The 19,336-nt window shown below is 39.4% G+C and overlaps 1 protein-coding gene across 1 annotated transcript in view; it reads right to left on the bottom strand.

The window, feature by feature from the left end:
- The window catches only part of PLS1 (plastin 1), a 139,641-nt gene that overhangs the window by 44,868 nt on the left and 75,437 nt on the right, over positions 1-19,336 (bottom strand). Inside the window, exons 3-5 of the mRNA XM_047783951.1 lie at positions 7,743-7,848; positions 2,788-2,951; positions 915-1,044 (exon numbers count right to left, since the gene is read on the bottom strand). Of these exons, the coding sequence (XP_047639907.1) occupies positions 915-1,044; positions 2,788-2,951; positions 7,743-7,812 (364 nt within the window). The 5' untranslated portion in view covers positions 7,813-7,848. The remainder of the gene's footprint in view (positions 1-914; positions 1,045-2,787; positions 2,952-7,742; positions 7,849-19,336) is intronic.

The raw sequence follows: 19,336 nt of genomic DNA, 5'->3' as shown, positions 1-19,336 counted from the left end.
AAACCCTATCCCTCATGGATACTAGCTAGATTCGTTACTACTGAACCGTGACGGGAACCCCCTACACTTTGAGTTTTTATCAAAAATTTTTTATCAATTACCAAAAATTTAAAAAGCACAGTTCTAATGATGTTAATATGAACAAAAGGGACTTGGTCAAAGGTCTTTAGGCATCTTAATCCTGAGAAGCAAGCTCAGCATGGGACAAGCCATCTCCTCTTAGGAGTTCATGTGACTCTGGATTTCCCACTGGGCAACACTCCAGTGATTCTATCAGATCAAGCAAATCAGGTGCTGTGTTCTACTAGTCACTTGGTGGCTTGATAAGAGATGAATCAGGAATTTCAGCTCCTTCAAATGGAAAGTCCTTGCAATAAACCCCTCCACCATCCCTAAAATGGGACTAATGAAAACCCACCTCACCAGTCAGGATGAAAAATCCATTCTGAGGTCACGATTAAATACATTCAATGCTGAAATATAAACAACTTCATTTTGGTATTTCTTTCTTTATTTTTTTCTTGGCCATGCCTGCTGCATGTAGAAGTTCCTGGGCCAAGGACTGAATCTGAACCACAGCAGCGAGCAGAGCCACAGCAGTGACAGCACTGGATTTTTAACCTGCCAAGCCACCAGGGAACTCCTATTTTGCTGTATCTAACCTCTGTGGTACACTGTACCTGACCCATAGTAAAAACTCATTGATTTCAATAATTCTAGGATTTTTCATTCTGACATCTCTGAAATTAAGAGGCATTTCAAATCTGACAGCACATTATAATTTAGTATATTTCCCCTTGGTGGCACATAGAGCAATGGTGTAAATTACAATACATGGCATCTTGGAGTTGATGAAATATAGGACTTGTTGAATGAACCAATGACTGAAAGATTTGGAGCAGGTGATTGGTTACCTGAATAAGAATGCTGTGTGCCCTCACTGGAAATGGATGAAGTTCCTCCAATAGCAGTAATCCCTTCTTTTTTGTTAATTATTTTTCTGAATGTTTTGCTGATGTCTTTGCTTTTTAACTCTTGCATTAGCTGGAATGGGACAGAAGTAAAGTTGACTCAATTAGATAACTATTAAAATCCTTGCAACATAAGGAGTAGTTATTTATTCAGAATGACATCAAGTTACTTTCAATACTAATCAGTTGTTCTTGCACTTATTGCTTGTGTACAAAGACAACTCTCATCATTCTGTAAGAACAATGTTTGCACCCCCAACCTATAATTAAGCTCAAATTGAACGCATTTGAAATTATTCTTCTAGACTTGCTATGATCTTTTGTACTGAAAACTAAAGAAGAACTAGCTACATCACAAAGATTTTAGATGCCTCAATGAAGGTAATTTCCCATCTGAACAACTCAAATGCATACATGCTAAAGAAGGCAGCTTTTGTAGAATATTCCATGAGCTTAGAGAAACACCCCCCCGCCCCCGCCGGTCACTCTGTCACTGACCACTATAGAGCCTAGCTAGATTGAATTCAATCAGTTCTCCCCACAGCAGCCAGAGCGAGTTTTTACAAATGTAAATCTCATCATGTCACTTCACATGATCTTCCTCCCATATCACTGGCTTTCCATTGGCTCTTAGGATAAAAACAAAAATCCTACAAGACCCTGATGACCTGACCTTGGCTCATTTCTCTGGCCACATTCCTTACCCTTAGCATCCCAGCTCTGGCCCCACTGATGTTTTTTTTCAAGTGTTAACCATCTCTAAGGCCATCAAGCCTCTACAGAGGCAGACACCTCTGCCTGCCTCACACATTACTCACTTTCCCACCCTACTGCTTTGCCTTGATCTATTTAACATCTTCCTTCAGATGGCAGCTGGGACAGTGCTTCTGTTTCCCCAAACCCCTGAGTTCCCTAGCCTCCCCACCAAGTTCAATTCCTCTTAACATAAACTTTCAAGGGAACTGTTCTGCTCTGTCATAGCACTTGTCACAGTTCTCCTTTATCCATCTGGGTGATTCTGTCTTCCCCACCACCTGTAAATTCCATGCAAGCTGGGGCTACACTTATCTCTCTCTTTTTTTAGGGCCACACTCGCAGCATATGCCAGACTAGGGGTTGAATTGGAGCTACAGCTGCCAGCCACAGCCATAGCCACAGCCACAGCCACAGCCACAGGGTATCCAAGCTGCATCTGCAACCTACACTGCAGCTCACAGCAACCTTGGACCCTTAACCCACTGAGCAAGGCCAGGGATCCAACCCACGTCAAAATGGATGCTAGTCAGATTCATTTCTGCTGCACACAACGGGAACTCCAAGCTACATCTCTTTTTGTTCATCCCATTATTCACGCAGGCAGAAAGGAGCTCAAATATTAGCTACCTGAGTAAAGAATGCAAAAGCAGATTATTTTTAATCTCATAATTATTTATTCAATGGTATGGAAATATTTTACATACAGTCAGAAAGCATTTAACGCAACTAGAGTTATAGTAGGTCATGAACGATTATTATCTACACCTGACTTCAATTCCAATAATTTGAGAGTATTTTTTCCTTTGTTTTCTGAATTATTTGTGGAAATTGTTGTTGTTATTCATCATCATCATCATTTTAAAGAAGTGCTTTTTCTTGTCTCTGAAGCTAAATTTAACCAGAGAGCAACAATATGACTAAATTAGTAATTACTAAATTACTAATTAAATTTCTCAATTACTAAATGAGACATTACTAAATTAGTAATTAGTAATTATATTACTAAAATTCTGCTTGAAGCAAGACAATCAGTAGCCGGGAGAGGATTTAGATTACTTACTGACACAAACTCTTCGAAACTGATTTTGCCATCTTTGTTGTTGTCAGCAACTGTTAGAATTTTCTCCACAATCTCGCGAACCTTGTAGCCAGGCAGAGGAAGGCTTGCTTCCTTAAACAGGTCCTGGAGTTCATAGTCACTGACATACCCACTGTTGTCAATATCTATAAAGATAAATTATAAACTATCAGTTATCACTTGTAACTTACTGGAGATGTGCACTCAGACGGCTGTTTGGGAGATTCACAGGCATGCAGGACCTTTCACGTTTGTTTCTCAAGTGGCAGTAACCTTTTCTCCTGCATCTGAATTATACAAAGTATGCTATACACTTTATCCAAAAACTTGTATTTGACGAACTTTACCCCCCTAGATTTAGGGCTGCCATAGGTACTTTAAGTGTATAGTAGGGACACTGTGCTGATAGATGAAAAAAACTCAAGTTTAGCGTTTGACTACGTTTCAAAGAATTAAGCATGGGGAAGTCTCAGATATCTAGAAGAAATACGGCAGCAACAGTCATAAGAGAACACCCACTTAGACTTTGGCTTCTTCATGGAATTTACAAAACAGATCTGCTGGCTCCACATTCCATATAAAATAGGTGTATCACATAAAATACACATAAAGCACTTCTGTTCTCCATTTCACTTGGTGGCAGTTCTGTTTCACCTGTCAATAATTCATTGCTTCTTCATTATGTATTTATGATACCATTATGTAGGCTGAATCATGTTTGTTGTCATTTTGAGATTAGGTGTTCAAGAAGTAACTTCACACCCACATTTAGACTTTTGGAAATAGGTTTCCAGGTATTTTCCCATTGTCACCGTGGTGCCCTTCCCTGAGTTTTCCCTAGAGACTGGATACCAATTCTTGACACAGAAACAAAGGCAACACAAATCAATTCTGGCCAGAGTTGGCAACAGGGCTTTGGACTGTTTGATTAGTTGCTTGGATCCCCCTTGTACAGGTTCTCTTTACTCATCTGGTAGTAATTGCTTTGCTCCCTATATTTCTTCTTCCTTTCAGTTAAGAGAGCTGTCAGCACTATAACTAAACTAATGAGAAAGACAGAAATCTTTATTTTAAACACTCATATACACAAAGTTTTAGAATTAATACTGTTTAGAATGATGGAAAATTTCTAAATAGAATCTACCAAGAACCAAAATAGTGCTATACTCTCAAAAGTCAGCTAGGAAGCTAAATTGCTTGATATTGAAATAATTGCTTTCTTTGAATGTAGAGTAAAAATCTCATGATTTATTATATCACCCGTTCAGAACTGTTTCCTATAATTCTGAAACAGATAAACAGACAAGGTAGTCTTAGATTTATAATAGCACTGTGGTGGTGATTATTTAAAAATAAACAAGATCAAGAAAAAGTTACTGACTTGCTAACCATCATGCTAAATTAGCATTAAAAGTTAGGGCTCTGAAGATGGAAAGATATGTGTTTAAGTTCCAGTTGCATCCCTACAACCTCTGTGGTTTGGGTGTAACATGACAAGAAATAACAGATACCAGTTAATGAGCACATATTCTGTACCAAGTGATTTGTTAAAAATTTGACTTACCACATGAAATCCTTACAACAACTCTGAGGTAGTTAATAATATTATTCTACCTTTAAAGATGAGGAAATGAAGGCTTGGATTAAATAGCCATGAAGATCCAGTTTAAAAATAAACAAGACTTTCCAACAACTCACCAACTAACAATGTGATTTTTAAATGGGCAAAAAGACTTGAACAGGTATTTCTCCAAAGAAGGTATACAAATAGACAATAAGCACAGGAAAAGACATTCAACATCACTAATCATTGGGGAAATACAAATCAAAAGCATAATGAGATATCATTTTATACTCATGAGGATGGCTATTATAAAAACAAACAAAAACAGACTGGCATGGAACTGAAGCCTTTGTGCATGGCTGGTGAGAAGGTAGAATGTTTGGTAGTGCCTCAGAAAATTAAACACAGAATTATATGATCCAGCAAGTTCACTTCTGCATATATAACAAAAATAACTGAAAAGAGACACTTGAACAGATACCCGTACATCCACGTTCAGAGCAACATTATTCACGGTAGCCAAAAGGCAAAAACAACTCAGAAGCCCATCAACAGATGAGGGGATAAGCAAAATGTAGTAGAGGCATTCAATGGAATATTATTCAGTCTCAAAAAGTAAGGAAAGTCTGACAGAGGCTACAACATGGATCGACCTTGAAGAGATGCTAAGTGAAATCAGCTAGTCACAGAGAAACAAATATAGGACACCACTTATATGAGGTACCTAGAGTAGCCAACTTTATAGAGACAGAAAGTAGGAGTTCCCGTCATGGCGCAGTGGTTAACGAATCCGACTAAGAACAATGAGGTTGAGGGTTCGATCCCTGGCCTTGCTCAGTGGATTAAGGATCCGGCGTTGCCGTGAGATGTGGTATAGGTCACAGATACAGCTCGGATCTGGCGTTGCTGTGGCTCCGATTAGACCCCTAGCCTGGGAACCTCCATGTGCCACCGGAGTGACCCTAGAAAAGACAAAAATACAAAAAAAAAAAAAAGAATAGTGGTAGTCCCAAAGGGTGTTAGGGGGAGAGGGGAGGCTGATTGTTGGGGAGTAAATCTTTAATAGTGTTTAATGAGTATAATTTCAGTTTGGAAAAATGAAACAGTTCTAGAAATAAAGGGTGCTGATGGTTGCACAACAATGTGAATGTACTTAATGTCATTGAATTATACACTTAAAAGTGGATAAAATGGGAGTTCCCTCATGGTTCCATGGGTTAAGGACCTGATGTTGTCACTGCTGTGGCTTCAGTCGCTGCTGTGACACAGGTTCAGTCCCTGGCCCAGGAACTTCCACATGCTGCAGGTATGGCCAAAATAATGGTTAAAATGGTAAATTTTACTTTATGTATATTTAACCACAATTTTAAAAAAATAGAAATATTTTAACTTCTTACTTCTCCCTAGAGACTCACAAATATATCCCATCTAGCAAGGCTGGATGGGCATATCCCTCTGCCTCTGAGAAAAGCTGTTGGGTACCAATTAGCAGAGGATCACTGAGTTCATGAGTAGCAATTTATCTCATAAGTAAAGTAAGGAAGTATATATTCTGCTAGTGTTAGCACTTCCCTCACACAGAGCGAATCATCTTGCTATCAGAATTTTTCCATTGATGAATTATTTATTCCAAATATCATTAAATAAATATTGTAAGATTATATGTCCATGAGTCATAAAGATTCAAGTTGGTGTGTGAAAGAAAATAGACTCCTAATTCATTCATTTTTACTAAGACCTAGATAGCACTTTTATTCAGGCTGCCAAACTGCACCTATAAAATAACAAAAAATACCAAACTAGGAGATAACACTTTTATTACTGCCTCTGTTTCAGTGCTCCAAATGAGCAGAACATTCAATAATTGCTCAATTTTTGTCTTGAAAGGATTCTGTGCACTGCAAACAATGCTCCATAAAATGTATTTTTAACAAAAACTTCTTAGAAATTATGCCATATTCATGCTATACTCTACGGATGAATACACCACCTGCATAATAAAGACCAAGACCACAACATTCATCACAAACCTAAGGTGGCCATTATGCAGACTGTATTCTGAAGGTCTGAGTTATTCTGGAAACAGCTATGCAGGGGGAAATGGAAAGGCCTGGTCAGTCACAGAATGAACTTTATTTCACAGCAATGGTTTGCAAGTCATGAGCTTCCTGAAAGTTTTAATTTTTAAAAACTTAATTCTTTTGGAGTTCCCTTGTGGTGCAGGGAGTTAAGGATCAGTGTTGTCACTGCTATGGTTCAGGTCGCTGCTATGGCTTGAGTTCAATCCCTGGCTCAGAAACTTCCACATGCTGTGGTGAGGCCAAAAAAAAAAAAAAAAAAAACCTTAAATCTTTCTTTACCTTGGTCTCTAAAACTCATTCTACCCTGCATTTCCTCTATATTAATTTTAGTCTAATGACTAAATGATTATTTATTTATTATTATTTAGACTAATGATTATTCACCAGGTATGTGAGGAATACTGGCACAAGACCAACTGTGATCATGCCACCCTCCCTGGTCTACCATCTGACTGTTTTTCACGGAGTGCTCTGATGCTCTAGGGAGAGAGCCCATGGAGGCAGAGGCAAGGAGGGCGGTGTCAGTCAATGTCCCAATGTCTGCTCCCTGTGCTCTTCTTTCATCAGCTGCCCTTTCCACATGTATTTGTGTGCAGATCAGAGCAAAAGACAGTTCTTATAGTCTCTTGGTTTGCCACAGGTTTCCTAAGAGCAAAATGCAGAAGAACTGTGATCCAAAAGACGGTGGGGGAATTTTTTGAAAGAAAAAGACAAAGCTGTCAAAATGATGCCCTAAAGGCAGAAACATCGAATGGCTTTAAAAGTGAATGAAGAAATAGAAGACAGATGGCTTTTAAAAACATCACTGAGATTTTTAAAATGATGCATGGGGGAGAAGGAAAATAAGACATATGGCCTTTAAAAACAATTATCAAGATTTAAAAATATTCTGACATAGTCACATGTCAGAATGTGTTATTGTTCATGACAAACACATGGAGGCCAGAGTTCAGTTTACAGACAAGGAAGTATTTCTATATTTTTTTTTTCCTGTAATGAGGAGATTGTGTTAAGCATATTCAGTTACACTGTCATTCATTAACCTGGATTATTCTCTGCAAAGAAATGGTCAAAGAATTCAAAGTCCAATTCTCCCAGAAATTCAAGCCAGTCTTAGTTTAATCTTTTAGAAGAAACAAAGAATCCAGCGACACCAAGATGGGGAAAAAAAAAAAAGAATAAAACTGGGGGTTAATGGGTGGTGTTAGAAGCAATAATAGGTTTTGTTTCCTTCATGGAAGACTGATATTGAGCAGAATGGTAACAGTGTATTTAGATTTTCTCAAGCATACCTATTTTATTAAATGCTTCTTGTAGTTCTTCCAGCTCCTCCCGAGAAATGGTGGTGGTACTGTTCTCCATCTCTGAATAGGAAAGACTATCTTCAGGTCTTTATATCTGGAAAAAGCAATGTTGGAAAAAGAATGTTAGTCCTATGGAAACATCTATCTAAGCAATAACAGAGCATACAAGCGGTAAAATATCTAGAAGAAATTGCCTAAGAGGTCTTGCTGACAAGAACAAATAGGAATAGATCCCTGGGTAACACTCTTGCCAGCACAGGTCAGCCAGACAATAACTGAGATTCAGTAAAGGGAAGGAAGAAAAACACCAGTTTTTCATACCCTGTGCTTATCCAGGGCATAGGCACTTCTCAATGGCTTGTATAATTTTCACTTACATTTGACCCTACCATTTTAGTAAAATAAGCATTTCACGTTAAGAAAAGTATAGTATTTACAAATGTAAAGTATGTGGTCAGAAAGTAAAAATTTAGGACATGAATAAATGTCCACAAAAAGAATAAGTTAGAGCCTGATCATCTTGGGATGGAGCTTGTGGCTCCAAAGTTCAGCGTTACAATATTCAACCATTGCCTCCTCCTCTCCCTTTTCCTGTGTTCACTGGGGTGCATGTATCTTTTCAAATTAGCGCTTCTGTTTTTTTTTTCCAGATACAGACCCAGGAGTAAAACTGCTGGGTCATATGGTAGTTACAGTTCTAGTTTTTTGCAAAACTTTCATACTGTTTTCCATAGTGGTTGCCAAATGTACATTCTCACCAACAGTGTACAAGGGTTCCCTCTTTTTCCCATCCTCGCCAACATTTGTTATTTGTTGTCTTTTTGATGATAGTCATTCTGACAGGTGTGAGGTGATATCAAATTGTGGTTTTGACTTGCATTTTCCTGATAATTAGCAATATTGAGCATCTTTTCATGCACCTGTTGGCCATGTGCATTTCTACTTTGGAAAAACGTGTATTCAGTTCTTCTGCCCATTTTTTAATGGGGTTGTCTGCTTTTTGATGTTGAGTTGTAGGAGCTGTTTATATATATCAGATATTAACCCCTTATTGGTCACATTATTGGCAAATATTTTCTCCCATTCACTAGGTTGCAAAATGACAGATTTATATTACTTATTCTGGGGCCTGATTCTAACTAAATCTTTTGGTTTTAAATATACACACACACACGCGCGCGCGCACATACACACACACATACACCATTGTCCACTATTTAATTCTATATTGCTTTTAAAAAATCTGAGGAGATCAAGTCAGTGGAGTAGGAAAAAGGCAGTAAATGGAATTCTTATCCCCCAGATACAGTTTTTTTAAAGTAAGCATTAAATACATATTCACATTTTATTGAATTCTCACTTTTAGAATGTTTTTACTGTATTTAAAACTATTTATAGGCATACTTACTTTGTGTTGAAAGAGATTAAAGAGTCCTCGTAGGATTTTTAAGAATAACTCCCAGCCTGCAAATGCTAATTCTGTCGTGGCTGGCTTTGAATCTCTGTGGTTTTGGTCATCCTGCAAATCCTTTCTCATAATCAAAATGGTTCCTATGCCTTGCCTCAAGTTTTAAAAATAGTGGTCCAATTTTAGCATTTACATGCCACAGAAAGGCTGCAAATTAACAGTCCTTGTGTTGACCTTGAATTTGAAAAGATAAATATACCTGGGTTCTATTCTTTGTTCCAGCCTATTCAAACTTATGTCATTTGTTAATTACATAAAATATTTTTATTCTCCCACAATCAGGCAAAACCAGGATATAAACTAACTAAAAAAGAAATTTACTTAAATAACATAAGTATAAAGAAGTTATTTCAAGTTCTTTAGTATTTAAATGAAACAAATAGAAAAAAAAAAAGAACCATCTTTAAGATACATTCTTGGAGTTCCCGTCGTGGCGCAGTGGAAATGAATCCAACTAGGAACCATGAGGTTGAGGGTTCAATCCCTGGCCTTGCTGAGTGGAGTAAGGATCGGCATTGCTATGAGCTGTGGTGTAGGTCGCGGATGTGGCTCGGATCCCGTGTTGCTATGGCTGTGGTATAGGCCAGCAGCTACAGCTCCGATTAGACCCCTAGCCTGGGAACCTCCATATGCCGCGTGTACGGCCCTAAAATACAAAAAAAAAAAAAAAAGATATATTCTTAAAAGAACAAAGCAAGGTACAGAAAAGTATAGTTGGGGTAGGGGAGCTAAATGTGTTGTATGTTTACAAAAACATTTCCAGAAGGAGTCAAAAAAGGTAATATTGATTGCCTCTTTGGGGAAATGGGGGATTGAGAGATACAGTGGGAAAGGGGCTTACTTTTCATTATATACTTTTTTTGATCCATTTTCTTAGACTATAAGGCTACCAAAACCAAAAATATCAGAAGAACAATAGAGGTAATTGTGGTAAAACAAACCAGAAACAAAATACATACTAGTGGTCTGAAGGCATATATTACTGACTACTAATAGATAATGATAAGATGAATATATAGTACCTATATCTATATGTCACAATTTTAAGAGCACCTATATTTCCTTACAAAGCAAAAATAGTATGATTAGAGTAGTAAAATAATGTATAGCTTTCCACAAAAGCATGAAGATTTATCAGTAGAGTGGTTAATGGAAAATACATTGCCTCTTTTATAAGTATAGATTCATGCATAAACATAGATCAATATTTTTCTAAGTTTTTACAAAATTATAATGTCAGGATTCTTCAAAAACTAAGTATAGTATATGATGTGCCTTAAGCATTTTTACAGAGTACAATAAACTTATCAGGAGCAGAGTTCCTGTTGTGGCACAGAGGAAACAAAATCCAACCAATCAATATCCATGAGGATGCTGCTTCGATCCCTGGCCTCACTCAGTGGGTCAAGGATCTGGCATTGCCGTGAGCTGTGGTATAGGTTGCAGACACAGCTGGGATCCTACATTGCTGTGGCTGTGGTGAGGCCAGCAGCTGTGGCTCCAATTTGACCCCTTGCGCCTGGGAACTTCTACATGCTGTGGTTGTGGCCCTACGAAAGCAAAACAAAAAACAAAAACAAAAAACACTTATCAGTATCAGGAGCAACACTGTTGGCTAAGAAATACAGTCATTTGATTTGAGGTGTAAAAGGCTGCTCTAGTTACATGATCCCCACATAAACTGCTTACCATGATGTTTTTCCATGAAAAAAATGTTGCTGCCACAGTAAAGCAGCACTGACTTTTTTTTTTCTTTTTAGGGCCACACCCACGGCATATGAGAGTTCCCAGGCTAGGGGTCAAATCAGAGCTACAGCTGCCAGCCTACGCCACAGCCCCAGCAATGCAGGATCCGAACTGTATCTGGACAGTTCACCACAATGCAAGGCCAGGGATTGAACCTGTGTCCTCATGGATCCTAGTCAGGTTCATTAACTGCTAAGCCATGAAGGGAACTCTGAAACAGCACTGACTTTTAAAAACTTTATGGAAGAGAACTAATTTTCAAAATAGTAGGTAACATTTTAGAAGAAAAGCCCAATGACCCTCTATCTTGTAGCCCAATATTTATCTTTCTCTCTAGGCCCACATTGAAGCGATTAATGTACTGTCCTAAGTGTTTTGTGTCTAGTTGTACTTGATCCTCACCACTCTATAAGGTAGGTACTGTTTCCATTTCATGATGGAGAAACGGATGCTTCACAGGATTGAATGACTTTCTCAAGGTCCCAAAGTGAATAACTCTCACAGTTTCCTAGCTGAGCTGTGTGGCAGGATGCAACTCGGTCTCATTCCTGCCTCTAGGCCAGTATGTTCTACAGTCTCCCCAATATAATGTGATATCAAATCAAACCACAAAATATGTAACTATTTGTACAATAATCATACAATAATTTGCATAATATATGAACTATATATTATATACCCCTGAAATAGTAATTTGCATTTTAAAAGAAATCAGCCTCTGTAAAATTCTTAGTAAAGTTCGGGAGGAAAAAAAATCCAGCTAAATCAATTCATATTTATTAAGCACATAACCTGGCAGTCCTGAAACACTCTAGAATACACAGTGACCAGGAGTCACTTGACAGTTTTAGAAATGAGCACATCACTATCAGGTACCTAAACACCTATCACTGAAGCACACATACCTGGATGCCTTAGACAGCTCCAAAGAGCATGGTTTCCCAAAGTCAGTCCGGAAAGATGCAGCCCAGAGGTGGCCAGAACCTCTGACCAGAGATCAACCAACACGGCAGGTTGTGCTGAATTCTTCCCATGGATTTTGACATGTGCCCTATACATCTTCAATAATTCCAACTCTGCTTTCCTCCTCCGCATATTTTTTTAGCCCATATAATTTTAAAAAACCTTCTTTCACCAATTAAAGTCTTTTTCCCCCCTTTCCTAATCCTTAAGTATACCCTGACACAAACAAACATAAATTTGGAAAGAAAGCATATTCTAAAAATGAACTTCTTAATTTAGATGAAATTGGATCTGATTTTTATCCTCCCTCAAATTTCTAACTTTCCTGAATCTTTAAAAGCTTTACCAGCGGTTAACGAATCCAACTAGGAATGATGAGGTTTTGGGTTTGACTCCTGGCCTCGATCAGTGGGTTATGGATCCAGCGTTGCCGTGAGCTATGGTCGAAGACGTGGCTTGGATCTCGCGCTGCTGTGGCTCTGGCTCTGGCTGGTGGCTACAGCCCTGATTCAACCCCTAGCCTGGGAACCTCCATATGCCGAGGGAGCAGCCCAAGAAATGGCAAAAAGGCAAAAAGGCAAAAAAAAAAAAAAAGCCTTACCAAAATTAGTCTCAACAGCCCTTTACAACTGGCAGGATATAAAGTCCTTAGGACAGTTTCAGAGAAAAAAGGCCATTATAAACAGCTTTGAGACCAACGAGACTTTGATACATTTCCACAATCCCAAAAGCCCCAACTTCAAGGTGGTTTTCACTGGCTCCTTTTGACTATTCTGTTTTCCCTCCTCCTACTGTGGTCCTCACCCAGGTCACCTGAGATTCTCAGTTCACCAAGGAGTCATTGACCCAGGCCAGGCAGCCTTCCCCTAGCCTCTCCTCTAAAATTCCCTTCTTCTTTTACTCCCACCCTCTCTAGTATCATAAACAATAATGGCAAATATTTAGAGAGGACTTTCAATGGGGCTGGAACTACGCCATCCTGCTCACACACATGAGCTCACTATTTATCTGCTTTTCCACTGATGGAACAAGCATCCTCCCTTAAAATGTAAATTAGAGACTTGCAGAGATTAGGTAACCTGCCCAAGGAAGGTAGACAAAATCAAATCTGTTTCTAGTGCCCGGTCTCTTAAATTCTACATAACGTTCAATTAACATCCCTCTTCTCTCACTCTAAGCATCGTAGGTAGAAAAGACTGATGACTGATGACTAATTCTCACATAAGGATGCGTGAATAATACATCCTCAAAGTGTTAATTATTTATACTTATATTTATATGTTAAGGGCAAGTACCTGTTTTCTTTAGTAGAACAATGGGCAAACACATTATTGTTTAATCAACAGAGTATTTATACATCAGTAGATTGAATAAACAAAAGCTATTTCTCAAAAACAGTAAATGGAAAAAACAAGCTGCTAAAGAATACAAATAGTATGGCAATTATTATAAATTATAAAAGTACAAAATACTACATGTGTTGGTTGTGTTGCCATATATAGTAAAACCTAAAAACACAGGGAAATGACACAACAAATCCAGAACAGTGGTTGTCTGAGAGGCTGGTAAGGAATACAGCTGGCAGCTAGAGCTAGACCCTTTTTTTATTTAAAGACAAATTTTCAGTAACTGTGGTAAAATTTTCAGCATCTGTTCAATCTGAGCAATAACTATATGGGTATAAATTATGTTGTTTTAAACAATTCATAACATAAAATTTTTAATTTTTAAACTAAGTAAAAATAATACATGAATAATACATGAAATACATGGATTTCCCTGGTGGCACATCGGGTTAAGGATCCGGCAATGTCACTGCAACAGCTTGGGTTGCTGCTGTGATGTAGGTTCGATCCCTGGCCTGGGAAATTTTGTATGCCATGGGCATGGCTAAAAAGTAATAAAGATAACAAAAGAATACATTTTGAACAAGAGAAAATGTCCCAAAGCCCCTCAAGGCTTGAGGGAGGGGGGTTAGTACCTCTTGTATCATTAAACAATCAAAGTAATTACTATTATGGTGGCAGAATAATTTATTAAAATATAAAGCTGTGTTTATTCTCCCTTCCCCTCAATGAGAACAATAAATAACTCTTGCCTTAGGAATTCTGACAGCACAGAAAACAAAACCAGCTTGCAATCTGTGGTATCCTCAGTCTCTGGGCACAAGCACAAACCTTCTCAGGGCTCACTTAGGCTGGGTGTCCTGGGAATGATGGAGTGGCAGGAGGAGGGCACCTCTGAGAAGCCACTGGAGGGGGAAGATGGAAACAAGGAGAGATTATCCTGATGGAAAAGGAAGGGAATCTGTGGATGCCAGCAAGGAAGACACTGCCCCAGGGGAGGAAGGGAGGAGGTCAGACAATGTGCAACTGAAGTTCTGCTGGAGGGACCCAAGCAAGAGGGAGCCAGTGGGTGTTTCCCAGGTGGCCGCTGAGGATGGAGGACCAAGCACAGAAGAGCTTCCTGTGTGAGACCCCAGGATAACGGGCAGATTCCAGGTGCCTAAGACTTAACTAGGCAGGGTGAGGAATCACAGTCAAAATAAAGTTGCTTTAAAGAACATAAAGATATTTCTTTCCTAACTGATTCTTTCTTCTTTTTAGGGCCACTCCTGCTGTATTTGGAAGTTCCCAGGCTATTCCTCTAATCAGAGCTGCAGCTGCCAGCCTAAGCCACAGCCATAGAAACACGGGATCCGAGACCAAGACGCACCTGCGACCTATACCACAGCTCATGGCAACGCAGGATCCTTAACCCACTGAGTGAGGCCAGGGATCAAATTCACATCCTCATGGATACTAGTCAGGTTCTTAACCCACTGAGCCACAACAGGAAACTCCCCTAACCTGAATTTTACAGTAAAAGCCTGATAGTGTTTCTCTAAAGAAGTGACTAGAACCAGAGTTTCCTGAGCATTGAGGTTTCTCTGGTGAGTAGTGGTTCTACCCATGTCCTGTCTCTTTCCCATCTCCACAAACCACTCTCTTTAGTTCCCGTGACAGCCCTCCTCTGTCCTTCTTCAGCCCACACTCAGCTCTCCATTACAACCTGAAAGATCACAGGGCCCCTGGAATAAGTCACCATGTGAAAAAGTAAACAGCTGAGAAAAAAAATTTTTTTTCCTTTAAAAAAAAAATTATTTTGAGGGCTGCACCTGAGGCATATGGAGATTCCCAGGCTAGGGGTTGAATTGGAGCTACAGCAGTCAGCCTACGGGACAGCCACAGCAACGCCAGAACCGAGCCACGTCTGTCACCTACACCACAGCTCACGGCAACACCAGCTCCTTAACTCACTGAGTGAGGCCCAGGGATGGAACCTGTGTCCTCATGGATATTAGTGGGGTTCATTTCTGCTGAGCCACAACAGGATCTTCAAGAAAAAAAAAAAAAAAACTGAAGAGTTTTCATTCTGGTTTAAAGGAAACCTGGAAAAATATTTTCATGTATCAATCATATCTTTGGCAATCTCATTCTTCGATCACACTTCACAGTGGGGAGTTGCATAGTCCATTCTGCAAAAAGCCACATCCTTGGTCCATATTAACCTGTTAATTTTTCCCAGATTTTCTTTAGTTAATTGTAATGTCCACTGACTCTCTAATGCAAGTATAAACTGAGATACTGCTAACCTTGTTAAGTATTAGTCTCCTACTCTACCCACTAGCCTGGACTGCCCTTTGGGCAGAGCAAGTTACTAATAGGTACAATATAATTCACATTTTTCCTGACCACCTTTTCTGCTCTGTAAAGAACTGAGCTCAGCTTCCTGATTCATTCCACAGGGACAGCTATGCTAGGTAACCTTTCCTAAAAAGTGATCAGTTTGATTGCTAACAGTCAGGATTTTCCAAACCCCAAACTATATTTAAAATATAATTGATATAAAGAGCTAACTTTATTCTCAAATAGGCAAAATAATTTCCTAAATAATTGCCTGCACAATCCTAGAAACCATAAGTAGGCACCATTAGGATGGGTGAAGCCAGGATGAAGTGACATTTGGTTCCAAATTGACTCATTTGTGACCTCTCAAAAAGAGGCCTGACAATCTCCTGCAAAAATAAACAAACAAACAAAAAACCCAACATACTGCTATCTTAATATTGGGGCTCTTCTTAAGTTTCTCTAAGTATTAACCATCTAATTACTCCCCACTCTACCAAGTTAACATGCTCTCTGCCTCCTACTCTCAATCCAACAATCCACTCCCCACATGTCCTTAACTCCTCCTCACCTGCCTGAGACATCATCACCTCTGCCTCTACCTTGGCTCTTAGGTGTTATTCACATACACTAATGTATTGTTGATTATGTGTTGCCTTGTAATAGGCAAATTTTGCTGTTTTATTCTTTTGTTCTTTTTAAAATTTTTTTGGCTGCACCCTCAGCATATAGAAGTTCCTGGGCCAGGGACTGAATCTCAGCTGCAGCTGTGACCTGCACCACGGCTTTGTCAATGCTCAATCCTTAACCCACTATGCCTGGCTGGGGATCAAACCTGAACCTCCACAGTAAGTCGAGCCACTGCAGTCAGATCCCTGACCCACTGTGCCACAAAAGGAACTCCCTTGCTATTTTATTCTTATTCACCATCCTAACTTCATTGCTGGCTCTTTGCAGGTAAAAGATACTTATTTCCTTTCTTTATGTTCCCCATGGCCTTATGGTATGTATATATTGTATATATTTGGGGTAAGTTTAGTAAAATTCACTAACAGTGACATTTCCCTTAACAGGGCAGGAATAATACTAGGTTTAAAAAAAAAAGGCCAAACAAAACAATGGTCTGTGGGACATGTGCCCCCAACAGATGTGTTAAAAGACTGAGAAAGGGTTTCCACACCTCAATAACAGTCCTCCTCGTTCACTCACCTCCTTATTCATTATTTATTCACCAACAACTTATGAGCACCTGTTGACTGTGTTGAATGTTAGGGGCACAAAGATGGCACAGAAAATTGTGAACCCACATAGGTTCAAAATCCTTCAAAATAATCCTTCGTCAACCTTTCCCCTAAATCTTTTTTTTTTTTTTTTGTCTTTTTGCCCTTTTGCCATTTCTAGGGCTGCTCCCGAGGCATATGGAGGTTCCCAGTCTAAGGGTCGAATCGGAGCCGTAGCCACTGGCCTACACCACAGCCACAGCAACATGGGATCAGAGCTGTGTCTGCAACCTACACCACAGCTCATGGCAATGTCGGATCCTTAACCCACTGAGCGAGGCCAGGGATCGAACCCGCAACCTCATGGTTCCTAGTCGGATTCGTTAACCACTGAGCCACGACGGGAATCCCAACCTTTCCCCTAAATCTTGCAATAATTTTTGTCAATTCTTATCCTTTAGCATAGGAGCAAATAACACAGACTCGTTCTTCCCTAGAGGAAGCTTTTAAGTGCCAATGCTTTTGTATGAGCACCAGATACAGAAATAAGGAAGCTTGCCGGCAAAGTAGAGAACAACAGAGAAAACTTGCCTATATCTTGTCCCCACCTCCTCACTGCATGGACCACTGCAATGGGCATCTCCATAACCAGCCACAGTTACATTCATCACAGTCTAATTTGTACAATTGGGCAATGACCTGGGATTGACTTTCTGAGTATTCACGGGCTCCTAGAGTTTCTACCAACACCTTTCTCCAAAGGTGATTTTAAAGCCCCAATATGAAGCCCCTAGTAAGGGAATTTAAATTCATTCATTCAGGTATTCAATAAATACATACTAGTTGACTGAACTAAGCATGGAGATTTAAAGATGAATAAGAATTAGTCTTTTCTAAAATAACATTCACTATGATGCTGTTAAGATTTTACTATAAATGCTTGAGAACCTTAACTGAAACCATTTTTTGTTGCTGTTTTGTTGTTGTTTTTTGGCTGTGCCTGCAGCATGTGCAAGTTTCCAGGCCAGGGATCAAGCCCGAGCCACAGCAGTGACAATGCCCGGTCCTTAACCCACTTATACCACCAGGGAGGTCTGAAAGTATTTTGTTTTGTTTTGTTTTTGTAAATGACATAAAATAATCTTATGATTACTTCTCTTTGATAAACAAATTAGAATCACCCCCAATTCATTTTCTATCTTAATCTAGATTTAAAGGGACCTCTTTATATACCATATATTATTTATTGTAGGGGTCATTCAGCATATAGCAAATATAATCCTGAGTTGGACTGGATAATTGTATTCAAGGCTATTGCAGCATATGGAAGGGCAGTATGAGAAAGGTATAAGGTATGTGTGCATGTGTGAGTGTGTACACACATGCACAACAAAAGTAAGAGAGACAGAGACCAATGACTTTTGAAAAAAAAACAGAAACAGAAGTTCTTGAAAAAGCATTTAGCTAAATGTGAAGGATTCTTATTGTGGCAAAACTCTCCTTCGTTATTAAAGTAAAAGTGCAAGCCAGAGGGTTATGACCCAAACCAGAATACCAGTGTAAAAGCATGTGGTGAGGTAACAAGTATTTTGGGTTCAAAAATGGACTCAGACAAAAAAAAAAAAAGAGAGAGATTATACAGAAGGACTTGGAAAAAACAGCTTTCCCAAGAATAGACACCATATTGAAACAGAGGCTGCTGGCACCACAACACTGACCTCCACTACTCTGTGTATCGAATTCGGTCACTCAAGTACTTGATGTGTGCAACTGAATGAATGGTATGATGAGTTAGAGCCCTTTAGTAAATGGTTAAATCAGCATGTAAAGAAAAAAAAAAGGTCTCTTCTCACAAGGCCCTTACTCCAGAGTTCTTCCCATGATTCCTAATACCAACAGGAGCCCATCCAGTTTGGCTTGCAACCACTTAAAGTCAGTTATTTAACAACTATTTCAAGTAGTTCCAAGTGCAAAAGTGACAAAGGGATGGTCTAGGCAGAGAGGGACAATGTGTAAAGCTCACCTGCCACTCTGTGCCCTCAGGTCCCCCAGGATGGGTGTGCTAATGATGGACCTGCCATGCTTCAATGGAGCAGACGCTGACCCTCCACTCAGCCTGTCCAAGGGGCAGGAAAAATCTCTGCCCCTTTGGGAGCCAAGCCAAGGTTAGTTTTTTTGTTTTGTTTTGTTATTGTCTTTTTAGGGTCACACATGCAGAAGTTACCAGGCTAGGGGTCAAATCCAAGCTGCAGCTGCCGGCCTACACCAGAGCCACAGCAACACAGGATCCAAGCCATGTTTGTGATCTACACCACAGTTCACGGCAACCCCAGTCTCTCAACCCACTGAGGGAGGCCAGGGATCAAACCTGCATTCTCATGGATACTAGTCGGGTTTGTTTCTGCTGAGCCACAATGGGAATTCCTTTTTTTTTTTTTTTTTTAGTTAAGAAATAGGAAACTACATTTAAGTGGATACATAAAGATGCAAAGTAGATTTTACTGATCAAAGCTTAAG

Source organism: Phacochoerus africanus, chromosome 1, assembly GCF_016906955.1.
Source record: "Phacochoerus africanus isolate WHEZ1 chromosome 1, ROS_Pafr_v1, whole genome shotgun sequence".
Taxonomy (NCBI): domain Eukaryota; kingdom Metazoa; phylum Chordata; class Mammalia; order Artiodactyla; family Suidae; genus Phacochoerus; species Phacochoerus africanus.
The sequence above is the reverse complement of the archived record's forward strand: the minus strand, read 5'-3'. Positions and strand labels throughout refer to the sequence as shown.